At 42.8% G+C, this 25,223-nt stretch overlaps 1 protein-coding gene across 3 annotated transcripts in view; it reads left to right on the top strand.

Annotated features, from left to right (window-relative positions):
• Positions 1-25,223, top strand: part of LOC133527457 (ran-binding protein 10) — a 77,943-nt gene that overhangs the window by 46,792 nt on the left and 5,928 nt on the right. For 2 of the 3 annotated variants that reach the window (XM_061864477.1, XM_061864478.1), the window contains 9 exons: positions 10,167-10,331; positions 10,778-10,968; positions 11,389-11,573; positions 12,324-12,436; positions 12,941-13,098; positions 13,385-13,469; positions 17,740-17,820; positions 21,438-21,509; positions 24,959-25,074. In XM_061864477.1, coding sequence (XP_061720461.1) covers positions 10,167-10,331; positions 10,778-10,968; positions 11,389-11,573; positions 12,324-12,436; positions 12,941-13,098; positions 13,385-13,469; positions 17,740-17,820; positions 21,438-21,509; positions 24,959-25,074 — 1,166 coding nt within the window. The remainder of the gene's footprint in view (positions 1-10,166; positions 10,332-10,777; positions 10,969-11,388; positions 11,574-12,323; positions 12,437-12,940; positions 13,099-13,384; positions 13,470-17,739; positions 17,821-21,437; positions 21,510-24,958; positions 25,075-25,223) is intronic. The other variant, XM_061864480.1, reaches the window with a different exon arrangement.

Genomic DNA, 25,223 nt, shown 5'->3' with positions numbered 1-25,223 from the left:
TAATCGTAATTGCCTTCAGGCTTCTTCACAATGTTTTTATTCAGCGAAAAAACTATGGTTATCGTACACATATGCATTTGCACATGGATATATTACATTACAAGACTTTTTTTTCATACGAATGATAATGTGTGAATCCTGTTTCGTTATATTTGCCGGCCACTACCTGTTTGACGCTAACCGTATCAGTCAGCTTTGGACCAGATTTTGACCAAGTTTGACTATTCTACTACGAGATTCTAGATTCCCTAGCCGTGGAAGTCATTAGGGGTGGTCGCTGATCGCACCAGTCGTGTTCCAGACTTTATCTATTATCTTTGCTCTCTGAGTCGTTTGTTTGCTGAGCAACGTCAATACACAAGCCGTGAAAGTCATTAGGGGCGGTGACTCAACCTTTCTCGTGGATCAAGACTCAAGGGCCGTTGATGGCACCTTTCGTGTTGCAGACTATTTTATTTACGGAACCCTATTATCGTTGCTTTACTTGAGTCGCTTGCTTGCTAAGAAACGTGCACAGAAACCGTGGCCGTCATTAGGAACGGTGAATCAATCAACCTTTCCCAAGTTTTCGTGGGTCAAGACTCGAGAGCGGCTGTTGATCGCACCAATCCTGATGCAGACTTTATTTTATTTTCGGAATCCTGTTATCGTTGCTCTCCCTGAGTCGTTTGCTTGCTAGGCTACGTGCACACAGCCGTGGCAGTCATTAGGGGCGGTGATTCAACCTTTCCCAAGTTATCGTGGGTCAAGACTCGAGAGCAGCTGTTGATCGCACCAATCCTGTTGCAGACTTTATTTTTATTTTCGGGGTCCTGTTATCGTTGCTCTCCCCGAGTCGTGTGCTTGCTAAGAAACATGCACACAGCCGTGGCAGTCATTAGGGGCGGTGACTCAACCTTTCCCAAGTTATCGTGGGTCAAGACTCGAGAGCAGCTGTTGATCGCACTAATCGTGTTGCAGACTTTATTTTATTTACAGAATCCTTTTATCTTTCGGCTTTATCTTTTATGGGCTTTATGTGAATTATAGCAGCTATCTTGATGAACGTTTCATTTGCTTGCAGTTTTATATACCATCTGTGTATTGGCAGAGCAAATAGAACAGTTTGGGGGCATTCCAGAAGAGTGTCGGGTACGTGACGCTATTTCTTCAACACTTCGGATAAAGCTATGAAGCCGGTATTTGGCATGATAACGCTTGCTAGCTTAGCTTTAAAATCAACGGTATGTAATGCAATACAGTTTTCTGCAAGTTAATAAGGTAGCTGCCATACGTGTCACGTCCCCGATAGAGTAGACCTTATTGTGGAATGACCCTGAAGTCTCTTAGCATATCAGGTCTAAAGTTTTGTTTGATACTTGTTAAAACATGACAGGCGATAAAAATGCGACCGTGCTACGAATGCTGTAGATGCTTATTTCGCATATTATTATTTATTATTTTCTAAAGTCGCAGACATACACGAGTATTATAGAAAATTAAACATTATATTATCTGAAGTTGTTAGTCCATTACGGCGAGCCAGATGGCCTACGGCAGCCGCTTAGTTGTTTATCGCTATGGATAAAATTGCAAAGTTCTTTGTTTGCATTTGTGTACAAAATTATATGATGATGTTTTCGTCTTAATACCTATATACTCAATTACTCATGCATGTCTATTTCAGAGCACTTTTATGGTATAAACTTAAAGTGGAAGCTGTTTTGGCAAATATTTTATCTTCTTATTATTAAGATATGTGTTATTGATGCTTTATGTTTCCCAACACAATAAATAAATAAATTTAAAAAAAAGTACCAATTACGCGACTCGAATATTCTATCTTTATATTCACGCGGCCATCGTATCATATCCGAGTAATAAGTTGAAAGCGCCATCCGTCACAGTTTAGTGCGCTTTATTCTAAATGTGTGGCGTAAGTTTAACTCGAAAAAAATTGTCATCAACATAAATTGGGACGCAGTCCCAGCCAAGAGATTTTAGGGAACGGCCTAAGGGCCTATCGCGAAAATCCGAAGTTCAGTATTTGCCTCTGTATCGACCGAATCCGAAACAGAGATAGAGAGGCAAATAATGAAGTCTAATTTTCGATTTTCACGGAAGGCCCCAGTTCTCTAAATGTAGCGTAGTATAGTGAAGACTAGTGTCCGACCGAAACCCAATTATTTGCCGAAACCCAAGATTCGGTTTTGACTCAGATTCGGCCGAAAGAGAAATTTCTAATAGACGTAAATTGTATATACAGATGTCAATCACAATTAAAAAACGTGGCTTAAGTGGGGTTCGAACCCACATCTTTGGATTGCCGGTTCAACGCGTTTTCTATAGACGTGTTAATTTTTTTGATAAAAAGTGGCCTTTCTTTTTAGGCACGTACAATGAAATACCTATAAATCGTGCATGGTATAAAAAACCGGCCATGTGATTGTCGTGCCGGAAATTGCAATATTGTAAGTTTAGGCGCGGCCGAAAGGTTCGGTAGTTTTTCGACTGATTCCCGAACCTTCGGCCAGGCGCGGATACAAGATTTGGCTTAGGGGGGGGCCATTTTGAGAAAATCATATATTTTTGGTAAAAAATAAAATTTACTCAATTTAGTAATGTGAGAGCCAGGGTTTTAGGGGGGGGGGGGGGGCATTGCCCCTATGGCCCCCCCCCCCTTGTATCCGCGCCTGCCTCCGGCCGAAACATGATTTTAAAGCCCCTAGTAAAGTGTGTCATAGTGATGTAGGTGTATTGTATTATCAACACTAGAGCTTGAATTATCTTCGCACACGTGCCGGGTCGGTAACCTGTTGTTTGCTCCTGCGCAGCCCGCTATTCACAATGCTTACACCAACGCGGTTCTCAAGCTAACCATTTTAACTTGACCCTTAAATCAGTGAGAACCATAGAGCGTACTTATACTGGTTTATTCAGTCTGTGACTCTGCAAATAGCTGGAATACCTCAAAACCCAACCGCCCACTCTCGAAGCGATGCGTAGTAGCACGTAATGGATAAAACTGAACTGCGCCGCCACGCCATTGTTACGGCCCGGCGGTTTGTTGGTAAACTGACCAGATATTTTGGTCGTTTTGGTCGACATTCGACAGAGTATGATGTTTGCTCGTGCATTCAATAGTGCGTAATACGGTCAGAACTGATGAAAACGAGTAGCCTATTTTTATTTGAATTTCTATAAGTAGAGTTTTCATGACAAGTGCTATGTCAAAGTACATTGTCACTGCCATGTTGGTGCAAATTAAGCGTGGTCGGAGTCTACTCTGTTCACACTTAAATAATAAATGTATTTATTATTCGGGGAATAGTCTAACCGACAGCCAATTATAGGTTTCCATTTACTCAAATATATTTGTTTATGCTTAGAGGACTGCTTGGCAGCAGTATTGAGATGAAATAAATTGCCTACGAAGCGCTGAAAATGCACGACAAGCAAAATTATTTTGCTAATTCAATCTAAAATTATCCACAGTCAATCACGGGATAACAGTAGGTAACAGAGCCGAAATCTCATATCAGAATCGAATATCTTGATGTCGCTCGTGCCGCAACAAATGTTCACGGCAAACTCACTGCGACATATGGTTCACTATCCTGTGTTCTGCCTGGCTACTTTTGCTGACTATGCGGAACTCAACAGATTTTTTTTTAACTAACTTGGACCTTATTTCCTTGCGACAAATCGGCAGAAGTTTACAGTGTGGACGATGCTGCATGGCTACAAGGCCCCGGGGTTCAGGTTCTTCTCTCACTCTCACTGAGCGCAAGTGTGAGCGAGATGGCTGTGGATTGCGGTTATATTAACACATTCACTGCCAGGAATCCACCTGGTGGGCGCTTTGTTCAGACGCCGGACAACCCACTGGGGCTTCTGGGGTAGTGCGCCGTTTTTTGTCTGGCAGTGAATGTGTTAAGTTAAATTAATTTGTTTGTAAGTTTAAACAAAAAAGGAATCGATGAGTTCCATCAAATATAAAAAAGCGGCCAAGTGCGAGTCGGACTCGCCCATGAAGGGTTCCGTACCATTTATGACGTATTAAAAAAACTACTTACTAGATCTGGTTCAAACCAATTTTCGTTGGAAGTTTGCATGGTAATGTATATCATATATTTTTTTTAGATTTTTCATTCCGTTATTTTAGAAGTTACAGGGGGGGGGGGACACACTTTTTTTCACTTTGGAAGTGTCTCTCGCGTAAACTATTCAGTTTAGAAAAAAATGATATTAGAAACCTAAATATCTTTTTTGAAGACCTATCCTTAAATACCCCCCCCACACGTATGGGTTTGATGAAAAAAAAATTTTTTTTTTAATTTTTATGACGTATTAAATAAAAACTACTAACTAGATCTCGTTCGAACCAATTTTCGGTGGAAGTTTGCATGGCAATGTATATCATATATTCTTTTTAGATTTTTTATTCTGTTATTTTAGAAGTTACGGGGGGGGGGGGGACACACTTTTTACCACTTTGGAAGTGTCTCTCGCGCAAACTATTCAGTTTAGAAAAAAATGATATTAGAAACCTCAATATCATTTTTAAAGACCTATCCATAGATACCCCACACGTATGGGTTTGATGAAAAAAGATTTTTTGAGTTTCAGTTCTAAGTATGGGGAACCCCCAAAATTTATTGTTTTTTTTTCTATTTTTGTGTAAACATCATAATGCGGTTCATAGAATACATCTACTTACTAAGTTTGAATAGTATAGCTTTTATAGTTTCGGAAAAAAGTGGCTGTGACAGAATCGGACAGACAGACGGACATGACGAATCTATAAGGGTTCCGTTTTTTGCCATTTGGCTACGGAACCCTAAAAATGCGCATTTTTGGACCAATTTTCATAATTTTAGGTTGTGTGCGAAATTGTTACAATTTTTTTAAGGTGCGATTTAGAGCTATAATCAGACCAAGATATGTTGGCAGCGATTTTGACAGCCCAGACAGTGCAAGTGTTATTTTAAACGTCAAACTTCTATGAAATAATGACATTTACTTAACACTTGCACAAGCTGGGCTATCAAAATGGCTGCCAAGTTAGCTTTGTCTGACTTCGTGATTTTTTTCTATCGAGCGATAGACAAGAAATCAGGTTTCGAATCGATGAAGTTCCTATAGAGAAAGGCCCCAAGATTGCTAATTAAATTTATGGCAGCCGTATTGTGATCCAAAAAAGCGCTACGATTTTTCACAAACTGCCGGCTCAACCTACTGCTCATAACATTCATCATACACGCTTATAGGGGTACCTAGACCTCGGCGGACTTTCTCTGATCAAATCGGGGAAATCCTGAAGAAAGGCCAGGTCAAGAGCACCCTAAACCGACGACCGTGTATCTTAATTCCCAAATACCCATGTCCACGTTACCCAATATAAAACGTACTAGGACTAGGGAAGTATAGTGTCATCCACGATGACGCGCAGATTTGTCAATTCTAACCTTTAATAACATGAAATTACGAGATAAGGCACGCGTCTTTGTGAATGACACGATCTATGAATTGTCAGTCCCTTTCGATCCCATTGCTGCTTAACTCAATAATAAAACGTGTTTACTTACGAAGCAAATAGCGTAGTGTTATGTGACCTTGTTCGATATCTCGTGACGTAGAATTTCGAGCATACCTACACGGTTAATTGATATTCGTAAATCGTATTGCAAAGTGATAAAGACTATTGGTATGAGATCAAAGTGTGTAGTGGTATTGTCGATACGTTTAAAGGTTTTCTGCTTTATTTCAATGCCATGAACGCTCAAATAGTGATAAAGCTTTATGTACTTACGCGACGTAGGTACCTATCATTTTATTTTATCATTTATTTATATATTGCATCCATAGTGTGGAACAGATCTTAATAAGTAAGTACATTCAGAGTCATGGGCCCTGGCAATGCCATACATATTTTATTTACAATAATCTCAATAAAATGATAGGAAATAGGTAATATTCTTATTAGGTACTTATTATGAATGCATATCATTTTTATAAACCCATGTATAGTCATAATATTAAACATTATGTCAGATTTCTTATTTATACATATGTTAACAAACATCATCGTTCACTGTTAGCTGAAAATTCGACGGCAGAGCGATAGGCATATAGTGAATAGTCCATCGACGGGTTATTAAGTGGTATAAGAGAGGCTCTCCTCTTAATACATTTGATATATGCGCAATGTCATTCAACTCTTCTTTGTTTATGAAATATTTTAAAGATTTCTCGGAATATGAATTTTTCATTGTTTTCGTACCACAACTTGGCACTGAAACGTTCATAACAGGTCGAAGCCCAACTGCAATTGAATTTATAATTATACTTGCCGCAGAACTAAATAGCCAGTCAGGTCGTAATGCCATCTCTATCACTCTTGGTTGTTCTTAACAAGGGTAAAGGAGATAGCGTAATGATCTCAGTCGCGAGTTAGTTTTGCGGCAAGTATCGTTGAATCCTACTATGCCTACTTCCCACTATTATTCATTTGAGCAATGCGATGTGATGTATTAAGGCATTCAAGGTTCCTCAAAGAAATTACTTAGATAGGAAGGAAATCCACCTTATGCCTCCGGCACCTCCGGTGTACAAGCGGGACATTGCTTTCATACGTACTGTCTCGCTCACACACAAAAGCGGCATTCGGATCCGCATCTATTTGATAACCGCGTCTTACGTTTATCAGTAAAATACCCCGACTGCATCCTTATTAATATCCTCGCATCAGCTAGTCCAAGTATTCGCTCGTTCCGCCGTTTGCAGCCTCGGTATGCGCCGTCAGCTGTCTAAGGGTTTGCGACGTCAGCGACCATTATAGCATCACTGCCACTGCTCCACAGTCAACCTTATGTCTTCACTGACAAGGTTCAATTTACAAGCGGTGTTATGTGCAGCTTTAATTCGCCTCCGATATTCAATCGTTGAGTAAAGTTATGGGATAACGGTAGGACAATGAGCTTCGCCTACTGCTAATACAATGTGTTTGTGCACGTATAGTGGAGCCGTTAACCACGTATAGTACGATGAATTTTATCGACAAATCACCCCCCATACCTATGTTTTTTCTCAACCATTTTAAAACTGCACCCCTTCAAAGTTTTATGCTGCCAAACATGACTGCACTTGGTTAATGTACCATTATATGCACAAACACATTGTATATCAGACAATAGTTGTAGACCCATGTGGGAACGGGTGTGGATGTTCAAATCAGGCTCTAAAATCAAAACTGGCGACCCGCCCCGGCTTCACACGGGTAGAACCTTAACAAATTATGCACCTAAACCTTCCTCAAAAGTCACTCTATTGATAAGTGAAAACCGCATGCAAATCCGTTCAGTAGTTTTTGAGTTTATAGCGAACATACTGACAGATAGACGCGCGGTCGGCGACTTTGTTTTATAAGGTGTACTCCTGTACTAATACTGTACCCGTGAGGGAAGGGACAGAACATAAAGTACACAATGCGCCAAATTAAAGACACGTTTTAACATTCCTGATAACATACCAAAAACAACCTAATACGTAATTTGGTCGGGTTATTTGTTGCCCACCATAAACCATACTAAAATTTACGGTGGGAAAAAAAAAAGACTGACAAGGACAAACAATCATAGCGCTGTCTCCTACTGACAGTTCCATAAGAGCATTTCGTTCGGTCATCTGCCGGCTCTACCATATCATCTCTATACTTATTGTACCTCTTTGACTAATATCTATTATACTAATTCTTTGGCTATTAAGCTTACAAAACGTTTCTTTCCCTTATTGCTTATCCTGAACGGATTAAGAACGTGCAGGCACTCGCTAGCGACACTTTAATATAAGAGACGTCAGGTAGAGGGCGACGAGGGTAGTTGCGGAATTTACTGCGATCACAAAATGAACGGGGGACATCGTTTATGTTGTTTCTGCACGTACAGCTGTTAACGTTAATGTTGGGTCTTAAACTAAAGAAAAGTTTCGAACTCGACCCGGCGTCTTCAGCAATACACTCGAGAATTTGGGACGGGTACCGCCGGGGCCACCCGGTCAACCGCCCTAGAGGTCGTGGCGTTAGCCGAAGACGCGGCTTCGATTCCGGCCTCGGCTACTGGACGGGACTGGCTTACGGCCCGATTCGAAGATTGATTAAGACACGTTTAAGATCTTTAAAAGATCGATAACTAAACGACATATCAAAATTCCGTCAATTATACGACATACAACCGATATCTAAATGAGAATTTATCTAAACCAGAACTTATCGTTATCGTATTTCATTCTTCGAATCGGGCCATTAGTCATTTTTTCTTTACTATATGACATCTTTTTCAGTTCATCCTTGAATTAAACTCTGAATAAAACAATCTAACTTGTCATGTCAATTTTCTTACAAATATTAACAAAAGTTTACGAACCACATGACGACGTCTAAAATATATTCTTTCTATTTCGTTAAGAACCCTCCTTCATTCCGCCCTCCACATTCATAGTAGGTACTACAATCTACTATTTGAATCAAATGTAATTCCAATACACACTAGCTATCAGCAGTGCGTCTAATTGATATCGGATATGGAATCGCGAAGGATGCGTGTAACATGAGCGTGCACGACGCTAAGTGGCTTGTTGCGATCCGAGTGCAGAAAACTCTACACTGTAGGTATTTCTGCGCTGTTGAAGAATACTATGCCGTTAATCGCTTCTATGGAGGAATGTGTTGAGGTGGTTTCTAGTACCTATTTTTTACTGTCTCATTGTAATCCCTTCACTGCAACAGCGATCGGCGTTACAAATGCTTGGTTCGTCAGAAACACTACATACCTACACAGTGGGGGGCGCATGTCAGCGTAAGTTCCCGTTGGCCTGGTTTTTTTTAAATAAGCATCTAGTCTATACGGCTCTCAAAAGGTACCATTTTGTAGGGAACTCTTCTGGTGTAGAAATGTAATTGGTATTTTTATGATCGTTCTCAATACTAGAGACAAAAACTGTCGATGCGATTTTATTTTACGTAATGAACATTTGTAGTGCAACGGTTGTAAACCCTAGTAAGTTGCAGCAACCTTGCATGCTGACCGTGTGTTACATCACGCATGACAATGGTTATTGTTAACTAAGTGCTAAAAGCCCTTCGCGACACGGAACCAGTGGCCTTCAATCCTAGACATCCTAGTCCTATTAGTCCTATCTTAGTCTAAAATATTTTTTCTAAACTTCTTTCGTACTCAATCTTATTGAATGATATTGAGTATCTCAATTTGTAAACTGCTTACTTATTTACAATACATATCCCCAATTGCGGTGTCTTACCCAAGTTACCCAACCAACTTCTGATACCCATTGATATTTAATTTCTGATACTCTTATATGTCGTGTACTATTTAGTCATGCTTATGTTCCTGACGCTGCGCTGCCGGCATGTTTATACGACAGAATCTAAATACATACTAACATGTCGCTACAGGCGTTGTAAACTCATTACTCATGGCCCTGTTCATGTCATGACAGTACTCAACTCACTTTTAATGCTGCTGGAGAAATCGCCTAGTGTACAACCATGAAGCTGCATGATTATTAGCGGGTCCCTGATCCCTGCTCTGCTTACCGCACTAGAGTCTGTATCATATATCTATCTTATTTCGCTATGTATATATATGTATATATATATATATATATCTTATACATCTCCAAACTTAATGTATTAACCGTGGAGACTATACGTCTCTGTCATATTGTATAATATACTTGACTTGGTACATACTAGTTATGTACAGAATGTAGCATTAGTTTATGAGACTGCTAGTTTAACAGTCCAGACGCGGTTTATTTACTTAGTATAAATTTTATTTTGACACTTGGAGAGACTTTACACCTCCAAATTTTATTAGTATTAGTACTCTGACATTGGGGACCTTTTACATCTCCAGATTTAATGTGTTTTTAACCATAGAGACTATACATCTCTATTGTATTGTATTAATTATTTATTTTAAGATTATTATAATGTAATGTTTACCCAGGTATTGGCTGTTGTATTTATAAATGTTGTTATGTATTTTTCATGTCACTATATGATGTTACTATAAATGTTGTATTGACTTGTAAAAGAGCCCTTGAGGCCTACTTGCAGAATAAATTTTTGAATTTTGAATTTTGAATTTTGAATGTTTTTGTTGCAGGTCATGGCAAAACACACAAGGATGCGGCGAGCGTCCGCGCCACACACCCCATACCTGCAGCCTGCGGGCTGTACTACTTCGAGGTGCGGATCGTGTCCAAGGGCCGCGACGGGTACATGGGCATCGGACTGTCGGCGCACGGGGTCAACATGAACAGGCTGCCAGGTGAGACACACAAACATACACGCAAGGAGTGGGGTATCCCACACACTACTTAATACCAGCGTATTTGGTGAAGTGGTTATGGGGATATTTGGGAGCAGTAATAAGAAATTTAGAGGTACTTAATTAAGGAACGTGTATTCACAGGATTGCGACCGGGAGACAACTAAGGAGCGAGCTATTATGCGTTGGACCTTCCGTAGGCGCGCGGAATGCTAACAACCCATAAGCTGTCTAATATAGTGATTCGTATCCAAAGACCACAAGGAGTGCCTTCTTGGACATTTTATTTAAAGAAGCGAAGCTCAACCCTTGTACATACGTATATAAACCAGAGCACTATGTTCGTAGAACTGAAACTTCGGAAAACTAAACACGCTCGACCCACATCAAAATTTACGCCACGCAGCAAAAAGATAATCCGCTGACTAGAAGAAATTATGTTCCAGGCTGGGACAAGCACTCATACGGCTATCACGGCGACGATGGGCACTCGTTCTGCTCGTCCGGCACCGGTCAGCCGTACGGGCCCACGTTCACCACCGGCGACGTCATCGGCTGCGGCGTCAACCTCGTCGATAACACCTGCTTCTACACCAAGAATGGCCACCATCTGGGCATCGCCTTCCGGGGGCTGCCTGTGAGTGCATATCCTTATCAAAGTCATGGTGTTTAGACTTCGTTTACCCAATTTAGTCTTTAGAAAGTCGCTCTTTCCATCCGATATGACGCGGTATACAGCGCTATGACAACTGGAAACTAACGCCTTGATTTTGTGCCTTAGGACTGTCTCGGGTTATTGTTTCCCTCCGATTTCTATGTACTGATTAGCCCAGATGAAATGGCAATCAGAGGCGTACCTATTCCAATCGCGACCGTGGCAAATTCATAGAACGGAAGGAATGGATGCAATGAGGGTCTGTGTCAAATTGGGGCCCTCTTGTGCTAGGGGCCCGTGGCATTACGCCACGCCATACTTGCTACCAAATAGTTACGCCACTGATGGCGATCGGCAATTTCTTTCATGTCATTTTTCTCCAAATAGTATACCTGTTTCCAGCCCAACCTATACCCGACGGTGGGCCTGCAGACGCCGGGCGAGGTGGTGGACGCGAACTTCGGGCAGCAGCCGTTCGTGTTCGACATCGAGGACATGCTGCGCGAGCTGCGCGCGCGCACCCGGCTCACCATCGACGAGTTCCCGCTCCCGGACGCGCAGGGCCAGTGGCAGCAGGTGTTGCACAGGCGAGTTTTACTAGTTTTTTTTATCTCAAAACTGCCATCTGACGTTTCTGAGGAGAAACTACACACAAACATTATTAGTCCACAAAATTCAAAGATTTGTTTACGATTTAATTGTCATATCACGTCTACTGTTGTACATAAAGCTTCACGGGGATCGAACGAGAAAATAAACAATTCTTTGCCGGTCCTATCCCATGTTTTCCGCAACCTTAAACCACGATTTTAAAAGGATTTCTCTGTTCGGTAAGTGATCGGAATTTCAGAAGTTTTAGGCCTTGATGGGCATCCCTTTTACAAACAATACGCCCTACCCACTATCGACGTTGTCACTCCAACTCTCCTTGATTCTGTTCAATGTTGTCACTTCAACTCGCCTTGGTTTTGTTCAACGTTGTCACTTCAACTCACCTTGGTTCTGTTCAGCGTTGTCACTTCATCTCACCTTGGTTCTGTTCAGCGTTGTCACTTCAACTCACCTTGGTTCTGTTCAACGTTGTCACTTCAACTCACCTTGGTTCTGTTCAACGTTGTCACTTCAACTCACCTTGGTTCTGTTCAACGTTGCCACTTCAACTCACCTTGGTTCTGTTCAGGATCGACTTTTCCAACTTACAGGAAGCGGTCAAAATTTCAACATATTTACTAGTTTATTTTGCCTATAACCAGATTTTTTAATTTTAGTGTATCTATTTCGACATCTTCACAATACGTCGATGTTCATTACTTTCATTAGCGATTTGAACATTGCAGGATGGTATCGACATACCTAGTCCACCACGGGTACTGCAGCACGGCCACGGCCTTCTCCCGCGCCACCGGACAACCCATACAAGAAGACATACAGTCTATTAGGAATAGACAGAGTGAGTCATTTTAATAAAGAATATTTTAGCGTTACTTAGTCTTTCTTAAGTATCTTTTGATTGACTGATGATTTAGGCAGTTTTTATACTCAAGGGACAATGCCGCTTGTGAACTCCTTAAAGCTAATGCGGAAACGATGTTTAGAAGAAAATCTCAATCTGTCCTTTCAAGTTAAGACAAATTCCGAATATCTTGTTTGTATGCCAACGTTACAGCAACATGTTTTTCACATTTTCCGAAAATTACCGTTTTCGCTTCCAAGATAATCGCCTTGCTGTTTGTTTAAAATTCTTCGTTTGAAGGATTCTATTATGATAATTTCAGATACCAAAATGATCTTTATGTGCCCATTTCTGTCAGTTAAAATGATGAAAATCACGGTCACGTTTGTACTGACGTTGGCTTAATGCATATCATAAAAATCATAATTTATTACTTATGTGTATCAACTGCTTTGAAATATTAATAATAAAATTAAATCATTCATGTTTCGTGTGTTACAGAAGTATCGAAGTTAGTGTTATCGGGTCGCATCGGCGAAGCGGTGGAGCTGACTCGGAGACTTTATCCAGGTCTCTTAGAGCGGGAAAAGGAGCTGCTGTTCCTGCTGCAGTGTCGGCAGTTCGTGGAGATGGTCAACGGCACGGAGCAGGGGGAGGCTGTGAGTTAAATGATAATTGTGTGCTCCGCCAAGTGTGACATTTCTCTGAGATCGTATGATGCAGACGTGGTGCGATGGGAGTTTATTTCAAAAAGAAAAAAAAAAAAAACATCTAAATGTATGCTAAGTTTTGTAGATCGGTAGGGTGTGTTATTTTCTTAGAATTTTTAAATTTCATGTGTAATACCTCTCAAAATTTGCCTAACTAAATTCAATTACGTTCTGTTTTGAAAAAGAATATGTTTCTAAACTGCAATAAAGATAATATCCGTGTTTGGTGTTGCAGGGCGCGGCGACGGAGAACGGCGCCAGCAACGGCGTCGCCACCTCCGTCATCTCGCACACCAGCCGCGCGCCGAGGCACACCAATGGTTAGTCTCTCATATTACTGTAGCGACGGAGAACGGCGCCAGCAACGGCGTCGCCACCTCCGTCATCTCGCACACCAGCCGCGCGCCGAGGCACACCAATGGTTAGTCTCTCATATTACTGTAGCGACGGAGAACGGCGCCAGCAACGGCGTCGCCACCTCCGTCATCTCGCACACCAGCCGCGCGCCGAGGCACACCAATGGTTAGTCTCTCATATTACTGTAGCGACGGAGAACGGCGCCAGCAACGGCGTCGCCACCTCCGTCATCTCGCACACCAGCCGCGCGCCGAGGCACACCAATGGTTAGTCTCTCATATTACTGTAGCGACGGAGAACGGCGCCAGCAACGGCGTCGCCACCTCCGTCATCTCGCACACCAGCCGCGCGCCGAGGCACACCAATGGTTAGTCTCTCATATTACTGTAGCGACGGAGAACGGCGCCAGCAACGGCGTCGCCACCTCCGTCATCTCGCACACCAGCCGCGCGCCGAGGCACACCAATGGTTAGTCTCTCATATTACTGTAGCGACGGAGGACGGCGCCAGCAACGGCGGCGCCACCTCCGTCATCTCGCACACCAGCCGCGCGCCGAGGCACACCAATGGTTAGTCTCTCATATTACTGTAGCGACGGAGGACGGCGCCAGCAACGGCGGCGCCACCTCCGTCATCTCGCACACCAGCCGCGCGCCGAGGCACACCAATGGTTAGTCTCTCATATTACTGTAGCGACGGAGGACGGCGCCAGCAACGGCGGCGCCACCTCCGTCATCTCGCACACCAGCCGCGCGCCGAGGCACACCAATGGTTAGTCTCTCATATTACTGTAGCGACGGAGGACGGCGCCAGCAACGGCGTCGCCACCTCCGTCATCTCGCACACCAGCCGCGCGCCGAGGCACACCAATGGTTAGTCTCTCATATTACTGTAGCGACGGAGGACGGCGCCAGCAACGGCGGCGCCACCTCCGTCATCTCGCACACCAGCCGCGCGCCGAGGCACACCAATGGTTAGTCTCTCATATTACTGTAGCGACGGAGAACGGCGCCAGCAACGGCGGCGCCACCTCCGTCATCTCGCACACCAGCCGCGCGCCGAGGCACACCAATGGTTAGTCTCTCATATTACTGTAGCGACGGAGGACGGCGCCAGCAACGGCGGCGCCACCTCCGTCATCTCGCACACCAGCCGCGCGCCGAGGCACACCAATGGTTAGTCTCTCATATTACTGTAGCGACGGAGGACGGCGCCAGCAACGGCGGCGCCACCTCCGTCATCTCGCACACCAGCCGCGCGCCGAGGCACACCAATGGTTAGTCTCTCATATTACTGTAGCGACGGAGAACGGCGCCAGCAACGGCGTCGCCACCTCCGTCATCTCGCACACCAGCCGCGCGCCGAGGCACACCAATGGTTAGTCTCTCATATTACTGTAGCGACGGAGAACGGCGCCAGCAACGGCGTCGCCACCTCCGTCATCTCGCACACCAGCCGCGCGCCGAGGCACACCAATGGTTAGTCTCTCATATTACTGTAGCGACGGAGAACGGCGCCAGCAACGGCGTCGCCACCTCCGTCATCTCGCACACCAGCCGCGCGCCGAGGCACACCAATGGTTAGTCTCTCATATTACTGTAGCGACGGAGGACGGCGCCAGCAACGGCGGCGCCACCTCCGTCATCTCGCACACCAGCCGCGCGCCGAGGCACACCAATGGTTAGTCTCTCATATTACTGTAGCGACGGAGGACGGCGCCAGCAACGGCGGCGCCACCTCCGTCATCTCGCACACCAGCCGCGCGCCGAGGCACACCAATGGTTAGTCTCTCATATTACTGTAGCGACGGAGGACGGCGCCAGCAACGGCGGCGCCACCTCCGTCATCTCGCACACCAGCCGCGCGCCGAGGCACACCAATGGTTAGTCTCTCATATTACTGTAGCGACGGAGGACGGCGCCAGCAACGGCGTCGCCACCTCCGTCATCTCGCACACCAGCCGCGCGCCGAGGCACACCAATGGTTAGTCTCTCATATTACTGTAGCGACGGAGGACGGCGCCAGCAACGGCGGCGCCACCTCCGTCATCTCGCACACCAGCCGCGCGCCGAGGCACACCAATGGTTAGTCTCTCATATTACTGTAGCGACGGAGAACGGCGCCAGCAACGGCGGCGCCACCTCCGTCATCTCGCACACCAGCCGCGCGCCGAGGCACACCAATGGTTAGTCTCTCATATTACTGTAGCGACGGAGGACGGCGCCAGCAACGGCGGCGCCACCTCCGTCATCTCGCACACCAGCCGCGCGCCGAGGCACACCAATGGTTAGTCTCTCATATTACTGTAGCGACGGAGGACGGCGCCAGCAACGGCGGCGCCACCTCCGTCATCTCGCACACCAGCCGCGCGCCGAGGCACACCAATGGTTAGTCTCTCATATTACTGTAGCGACGGAGGACGGCGCCAGCAACGGCGTCGCCACCTCCGTCATCTCGCACACCAGCCGCGCGCCGAGGCACACCAATGGTTAGTCTCTCATATTACTGTAGCGACGGAGAACGGCGCCAGCAACGGCGTCGCCACCTCCGTCATCTCGCACACCAGCCGCGCGCCGAGGCACACCAATGGTTAGTCTCTCATATTACTGTAGCGACGGAGAACGGCGCCAGCAACGGCGTCGCCACCTCCGTCATCTCGCACACCAGCCGCGCGCCGAGGCACACCAATGGTTAGTCTCTCATATTACTGTAGCGACGGAGGACGGCGCCAGCAACGGCGGCGCCACCTCCGTCATCTCGCACACCAGCCGCGCGCCGAGGCACACCAATGGTTAGTCTCTCATATTACTGTAGCGACGGAGGACGGCGCCAGCAACGGCGGCGCCACCTCCGTCATCTCGCACACCAGCCGCGCGCCGAGGCACACCAATGGTTAGTCTCTCATATTACTGTAGCGACGGAGGACGGCGCCAGCAACGGCGGCGCCACCTCCGTCATCTCGCACACCAGCCGCGCGCCGAGGCACACCAATGGTTAGTCTCTCATATTACTGTAGCGACGGAGAACGGCGCCAGCAACGGCGGCGCCACCTCCGTCATCTCGCACACCAGCCGCGCGCCGAGGCACACCAATGGTTAGTCTCTCATATTACTGTAGCGACGGAGGACGGCGCCAGCAACGGCGGCGCCACCTCCGTCATCTCGCACACCAGCCGCGCGCCGAGGCACACCAATGGTTAGTCTCTCATATTACTGTAGCGACGGAGGACGGCGCCAGCAACGGCGGCGCCACCTCCGTCATCTCGCACACCAGCCGCGCGCCGAGGCACACCAATGGTTAGTCTCTCATATTACTGTAGCGACGGAGGACGGCGCCAGCAACGGCGTCGCCACCTCCGTCATCTCGCACACCAGCCGCGCGCCGAGGCACACCAATGGTTAGTCTCTCATATTACTGTAGCGACGGAGGACGGCGCCAGCAACGGCGGCGCCACCTCCGTCATCTCGCACACCAGCCGCGCGCCGAGGCACACCAATGGTTAGTCTCTCATATTACTGTAGCGACGGAGAACGGCGCCAGCAACGGCGGCGCCACCTCCGTCATCTCGCACACCAATGGTTAGTTTCTCATTTTTTAAGGAGCTTTATACAATGTCCTGAATTTAGTAACAAATACGACACAATGAAGATTACGTCAATACGTAGAAGTCAGATGGAGATATTTTCATTTTGTTTCACGTGTAGCGACGGGGGATGTTTTTACTTATATTTATGAAAGTCGTACAAGGAGAGATTAAACTGCTAAGGCGGAACTATGATGTGATGATTTCTTCATATTTACGTGTGACTAGAATATATTTGGAAGTTTAGGACGAGCGGTAATCCTGTCTGCATACAGTGCGAAGTCTGGTCGTTGGGAAGACAATTTTGTTTTTCTATACACTTGGTGTATATATAGTTCAACGAGGCAATGCCTACTTTGTCATAGTGGCGATAGTATGAGGTTTCTAACGACTTTCATGTTGTTTGTCACGAGGTCCGACATGGGTCACAAAGGAAATTTTTCGACACTAAATATGTTGTTAAAATGGGTCGTTAATAAGATATTTATTTATTTAAACTTTATTGCATAGTAAAAATATACAGTTACAAAAGGCGGACTTAATGCCCCAAGGCATTCTCTACCAGTCAACCTTTGGGCCAAACAGAGAAGCAAAGTTGGTGCGGGGTATGTAAATATGGATATGTAGATATGTTATATGTTGTATTGCAGGGGTGTCAGAGGGCGGGTCGCGGTCGACGCCGACGAAGGACGGCGACGTGGAGATGGCGGCCGAGCCCGACGCGCCGCACGGTACGTGTGTGTACATGTCCAGGCAGCCCGCTGGCCGAGGCCTGCAGAGTGCCAAGCGAGTCCCACCTGGTCCGACACTATTTATTTATACTTTATAGGACCATGTCGGCCTATGCTCAGTGTGGGGTTCCGTAGTTACCATTCTGTCAAAAAACGCTAAACGGGGACTGTTAATAAGTATGATGTCCAGTCCCGGACTTTAATTGTTGTCGCATTTAGGGTTTGCTTTACATTCAAAATATCATAGCGTTAATATTGACAATTGACTTCAACATAGATGGTTAAACAATGTACAATACAATACATTACAAGCATACGAAAGTACTTTCGCAGCGCCTTGTACAACTTTATACTATGAAGAAAAGACTTTGCAATAACTCAAAAACGCCTGGACCGATCATGTTTCCTATAATCTTCATTTAAAGTATGATGACTAATTAACGAGAGATTTATCCGAAAAGAAGAATCTTAGACGTTGCGAGAGTTTCCAGGCACGAGGATTAAAGCGACTTATGTGTCCATACTAAATTGCAGCTTTCTAGCACTAACGATTACAAAACAAAGCTACAGACGGACAGACAGGATATGGCGACAATATAAGGATTCCCAGTTGACTACGGAACCCTAAAGAAAAAAATTCAAATGAATGCTAAATGACATCTTCTGGCGGTCAACCATTAGGTCGAATTGAGACAACCATCGAGACAGATATGTTGAACACCAAGTTAATACACTGTTCCGATGGAACGGGTACATAAAACCTGCCAATAATGCCTAGTATTTTGGCTCATATATACAAGGAACGTAAAATACAACGATGTTATATACCAGGTTTAGTTGATACATATTCACGGAACAGATAGTGTCATTTATAAATTGTTATTTTCTCTTTACTTAGGATATTTAACATCAAAGCACACCTTTTATTTCATTAAGCTACTCCACTTTGTTAATGACCTCAAAAACGAATAAAAAAGGTGTATTTTGAAGTTAGATTACTTACCATATAAAGCAGATAAAGTATACTTCTATAAGTGTGAAATTAAGAAGATTTAAAACGTATTACGTCATGATAACGTACCTTACGCAGTGCGCAAATACGTTTAACACCACTGATAAACATGCATTTTTTCTACAACAGTGAATTGACTATAATTATTGCCATGTATGTCTAACATGGAAAATGAAAAAATACCATGAACAAAAGAATATGTGATACCTAAAATAAAGTATGTGTATGTTGGGATGGACCTGGTCTAATCGGCCCAAAATACCAAAATTGGGGGTGATATAGAGGGTTTCAAAATTTATTATATCTATAAACAGTACACTTTACATATAAAAAGTTGATATTATTTTATACTAGTAATATTAATTATAATGATTTTATTATAAACAATGTATTACTAATGTGTACATTATTATTTGTATGTAATTCCGCATTTGATTTCCAATTATGAATTATTTGCACTACACGCCATTCATACATATAATTTTATTAGAGTCATACAATAACATTCGACATTATTTATTTTATTATTTGCTAGTCGCTTTGTGTTTTGCCTGAACGTTACAGTAAAGTGGATATCAAATAAATAACAATTAACCGCATTCATGTTTGGTGAAGGCCAAAATATTAATATGTATGCCAAAATATGGTTCTATACGTTATATCATCTTATGATTTATTTATTTTATTTTAAACATAAATATTAAACTGAAAATGCAGTTCGCTGCGTAAATTGATTGGAAACAAAAATCCAAAAACCGTGACTTGAACGAAAGTCCTTATTTATAGTAAATAAATTATTGATGGTAGAGGAGATAAAGTGTAAGAAAAGGTCGTGTTTCCGAGTTCGACGGCTGAAGTAAATAGCGCTGCACGTGGTCTTGTCTTGCAGTAACTGAAATGACAAACTTTTGACAGCCACAGGTACCACATAATGTACAGTAGGGTTCAAAAGTGAATTTATGAATGAAATCATTCACGACCCGTCTGGTCTAGTGGCTAGTGACCCTGCCTATGAAACCGATGGTCCCGGGTTCAAATCCTGGTAAGGGCATTTATTCGTGTGATGAGCATGAATATTTGTTCCCGAGTCATTGGTGTTTTCTATGTATTTAAGTATTTATATATTATATAATTATATCGTCGTCTAAGTACCCTCAACACAAGCCTTATTGAGCTTACTGTGGGACTTAGTCAATTTGTGTAATAATGTCCTATAGTATAAATTGTCCATGTAAATTTGAACAAGGAAATGGTACTGAAATTAAATTCCTAGACCGTACCTTGTCACAGTAACGATAGTGTGCGATCCGTAGTAGCTTCCATATGTATTCCCAGTGATAAGGTACAAAGTGGCACAGACATTAATTTCCTTGTCTGTATGGGATGTACAGCGACATCTACTACGTCGAATTCGATTCACGAATTTTCGATATAGTTTATACCTCTTCTACTATTGATGAGTCGTGTCTGATAGTATTGAGTTAGCATGGTTTAGTCGAAGTCCTGGCTACGTGGCACCGCATTAGAGCATCTCATCGCACCTAGTCGCATGCTATTTATTTACGCCTACTGAGTCATCGCTTGCTTGCAAATCTGCGTCTATGGTTTCGGTACAAGATGTTGGTTTCCTAAAATATTCTATATCCTAGGCATCAGTTTTCTCTGATAACCAATTTTTTTTCAACAGCCCCTGTCCAATAATATTTAAATCTTAGGAGACGGAATCCTGTTTAATCCATTCCAACGAATCCTTCACTGTGTTCCAATCCAAATAATATTTTGAGAAACGAATGTTTCGTATCGAAAACCTATGCGCAGAGCTTATCTCCTACTCCTACAGCACGAAGATTTGACCCACTAATGTGACAATTTGACATATATTTTGTAAAAATGTCAATTTGTGACATTGCGTGGGGTCTAAGGAAAATGTATGCCAGCCCTCGCACGAGAAGACAACCCGTGGCTTATGCCTTTTACAGTCCTTGGATTAATAGTAGTTACTCAACATTTTCTTCAACAATTACTGGAGATCGCGTTATAATTATATCTTTAATATTCCGACAAATGATTAGGAATTTGTTAAGCTACTAAACTTGGGAAATAAAACTGTTTTAGAAATTCTCCTGAAATAAAACTTTTTGTATCCTGATCTAATTTATGAACATTTGCTAAAAAACCGTGTCTGAATACTGTAATACTACTAACCTCGGTCGGATTCGTCCGCGTCGGAATTGTTAAATATACCTTCAACCTAATTTTACTTTCTTTGAGGTCGAATATAAAAAAATAACCTTTAATAATGTAGCTACAACGTCTGAAGAATATATTTTTTAAATTGTAAGTTCCCACTTGGAAGGGGTTGTGTGTCGTGCTGGGGGTCGTCTGTCAGAAATGGGATATTAGCCATTATAAATTATACCGTAAATTCTCCCTGAATTATCTGTAGGTAATTTACCATAGCGCCATCTCCAGTGGCATCGGCCACCGTTTATGCCGTGTTTGCTAGCTACTCGCTATTTAGTAAGTGTAGCGCCGGGTTGCCGTGCGGCGAGGGCCGGCCGGAGCCGCTAGCCGCGGGTGACGGTGAGCGGGCGCGTGGTTGTAGGTGCGGAGCCGGTGAAGGGCATGCCCGGCGTCACGGCCAGCGTGCACCAGCTCATGCCGGACTTCCACAAGGGTTGGTATCCTAGAACACTACGGACGAACGCTCTCATGTGATCAGGCGTCGTATGTTGGGACCGACCGTAGAATGGTGCGACTGGTTGTCGAATATTTGTGACTAAATGTCGAATATTGTGAGATATCGTCGAATATTTGTGACTAAATGTCGAATATTGTGAGATATCGCCGAATATTTGTGACCAGTTGTCGAATATTTGTGACTAAATGTCGAATATTGTGAGATATCGCCGAATATTTGTGACCAGTTGTCGAATATTTGTGACTAATTGTCGAATACCGGAAGATATACTCGAATATTTTGGGCTTCTTGTCGAATATTAGGAAATATCGTCGAGAGACAGCGTCACATATAACTAAATGTCGAATGCTTGGAAAAACCGTCGAATATTTGTGACGAATCCTCTAATGTTATATTATATGTAATTGACGACCGGTCTGGCTTAGTGGGTAATGACCCTGCCTATGAAGCCGATGAGACCGGATTCGAATTCCAGTAAGGGCATTTTTGTTCTGATGAACACAGATACTTGTTCCTGAGTCATTGGTGTTTTCTATGTATATAAGTACTTATGTATTTATCTATATATGTATCTTTGTCTAGGACCCATAATATAAGCTTTGCTTAATTTGGGTTTGGGTGGGTAAAAAAATAAACTGTTGGGTGTTATGAGGATCGATAATAACATACTCTCGATTTTGGTTTTAGTAGTAGTAATCACTTTATAAGGGATCTCTTCCAGCTAACCTTCGAGTAGATAAGGGATTTCAGAATTCAAAATAGATAGAAAAACTTACGGTTATCGTGGTAAACTTGACGAACAGTCGCATACACATAGTGAAGAATTTTACATGTGCATTTATGACGCTCAACATGATCACGTGACTGCGTTCGTCACGAGACAGCGGTTCGGTGTGTTGGTGGGCTCGCTTCAATCTCATCATTCTCATGGACGTCGGCCATTCCTTGACTTATATGTCATTAATTTTTGACTTGTAATATACTGTCACAGGTGTCTGACCATTCGTAAAGCTTATTGCTACTATTGGTCAATTTATGATTGTAAGTTGAGGAATTGAAAAGGTTCGTCTTTATCATTTTTACCTCTTTCCTCCCGGAATGATAATCCCCTTAAAGTATGTATACCAATTCTCTTCAATATATGATTTTTATTGTGTTTCTTCGGCTTTACTAATTAACGGAAATGACTTGTTTTTTTCAACTTTACCAATATTTTTTTGTAATTGTATTTGTTTTGCTTTTTTATTAACCAAGCTACATTCAATAAGATTTTTTTGTTGGAGCAATGTGTTAAAATTTTGTTTACTTCTTCGGTTACAATATTAAATTCCATATTTTCTTTAACTTCTTATTAGTAAATCCTAACTCCTCTCTTTTACTATCTTTTGTATTCCTTATTTAACTCCTTCTTTACGTCCATCGTAAACCATAAAATATTCTTAGCTTGGAAACAGTAAGTACTTTAGTTAAGTTTTATTTTTGAAAAACAAAACTTATTTGCTTGAAGTATGTTTTTGTAGTGTAGCTGTGTCAGTTGGGACTTATTTTTGCATGGTGTTGACCTATTAGAATAAAACAAATATCTATTTTAAAGAGTATACAATTATTATGGTTTCCTGTTTTCAATTAAAATGAAGTCGGTATCAAGACCGTATGAATTCATCTGTCTAACTGGACTACAATTGTGTTATATGTAATAGAACATTAATTAATTCTTCGTTCTTACTCACTGAAAGCAACGTATGTTTAATGATTATTGCCAAGTTTAATAAAATAATTATATTGACATTGGTAAAGCAAAGCGTGTGCTTTTTTCCTTTTGAAATTTTACAATTTGCGGCTTTCCATCACAGAAGAGTCCTTATACTTCAAGTGCATAAGATCCATTTTATCTATAATTCTAACAGAAATTCTGATAAAAAGGTTCTTATTGCACTTGAAGCATAAGGACCCTTCTCTGATGGAAGCCACATTTATGATCACAAGTGTAAAGAAATATTAATATCAGAATGACTTCAAAGTCTTGAAGTTAATGGATGAATTATTACTGGTATTCTTATTTATGGTCGACTAAACTAACAACGATATGAGCATGCAACAAGGTACGTCTCGCATGCCGATATGCTTTATATCTATCTACGTATAGTATCGTATGTATGACTCCTACAGTATCGTCATGTTATTGGTCTCGGGGTTCGAGTGCATGGGTGTGGCGGGCGACCCTTCAATCCACTGGTTTTCTTGCACAGTTTCACAAGTGTCTATTAGAGCTAGTGCCATAATAAGTTTGTTACGTTGCGAAAGTGACAACAGTTTTTGGTGGCATTAAATATAATTAAGTATCATTATTTGTACAAGATATGTGCTTAAAATTTAAGAAGCACGCTGAGGGCTACTGCTATCCGATACTGACAGCTGAAAAGATGGGTACCGCGTGATATTTTTTGTGGTCCGCATAATGTACAGAGCCGTAAGGGACATCAATATTAACTATCTAATTCGAAGCACGAATTCGTCTTAGACTTTAAACGTCCGATAAAATTAATGAATGTTTGATTCGAGTGAACGTCATATTGAGGATTGCTGTTTCTTAAAGTTGCATTAGATTTTTGTGGCATTGGATATAATGGACGTTTGTAACACTAGCCTGGGATTTGTATGATTCTTTAGTAAAAATGTCCAAGTATGAATTACTAACTTGGTTATAACACTTGCCAACCAGTGACATTTTACCCAGGAACCCTAATACCGACTACTGGGTTAAACCGGTGTTCTATTCTCAATAAACTCCAACCTTGCACCGTTTGTGATAAATGTTAAAATAGTTACATCTCTGAATATGCAATTCATTTCGAGACTATGTGTGTTGTCAAGTCTTGTCAAGTGAAGTCAGACCAATGTGACCATATAATGTACAAATATCTATGGGCAAAAAAACCCTTTAGGTAAGGAAGATACCAAGCTTATATGCATTCAGATCAGAATATAGTTTTGCCAACTATCCAGACTTTAGTGGTCTTTAGACGCTCAAGTATTTATTTAGGCTTACAAAATGCTTACATTAACTCACTTATACTTTCGAAACGATTGACCTTCTAAAGACAATTTTTTAATCTCCATTAATTCACGAACTCATTGCACTTTCGTCTCAACTTAATATTTTGAGGCCATACTTTTCTATGAAAACCGGAGAAGCACACAGTTTTTAACCACTAAATTGTTATAGGAACATCGTCTTAATTATAACTATTCAAGCAAGGCCAATTCGTAAAACTTAAAAAACTTGACCTTTGATCTAAATGAAATAATTGTTTTTATCCATGGCAATTTACTAATTCAAGGATATAATATATAAACTGCTTCTTTCTCCGTTCTATCATTGTCCACATGTTTTCGACATTGTTGTAATATAATGTCGTGTGCAGACGCAGAGGGTTGCGGGAACCGCGCCTCCGTGGAGAGGATGCTCGCCTTCGGGCGCGAGCTGTACGCGGCGAGCCAGAAGCTGAGCCAAGACAACTACCACAAAGCCATGCTGGAGGTATGTGCCATACAACTATCCCAAAGCCATGCTGGAAGTATGGGCCAAAGGTACAACAGAAAGAAAGTGGCCATGGAAAAAAATGTAAACCTTGTCTGGAATAAATGATTTATTATTATTACAAAGGCTCTATAAATGGGCAAGGAAAA

The sequence above is a fragment of the Cydia pomonella genome, chromosome 18, assembly GCF_033807575.1.
Source record: "Cydia pomonella isolate Wapato2018A chromosome 18, ilCydPomo1, whole genome shotgun sequence".
NCBI classification, from domain to species: Eukaryota; Metazoa; Arthropoda; class Insecta; order Lepidoptera; family Tortricidae; genus Cydia; species Cydia pomonella.
The sequence above is the reverse complement of the archived record's forward strand: the minus strand, read 5'-3'. Positions and strand labels throughout refer to the sequence as shown.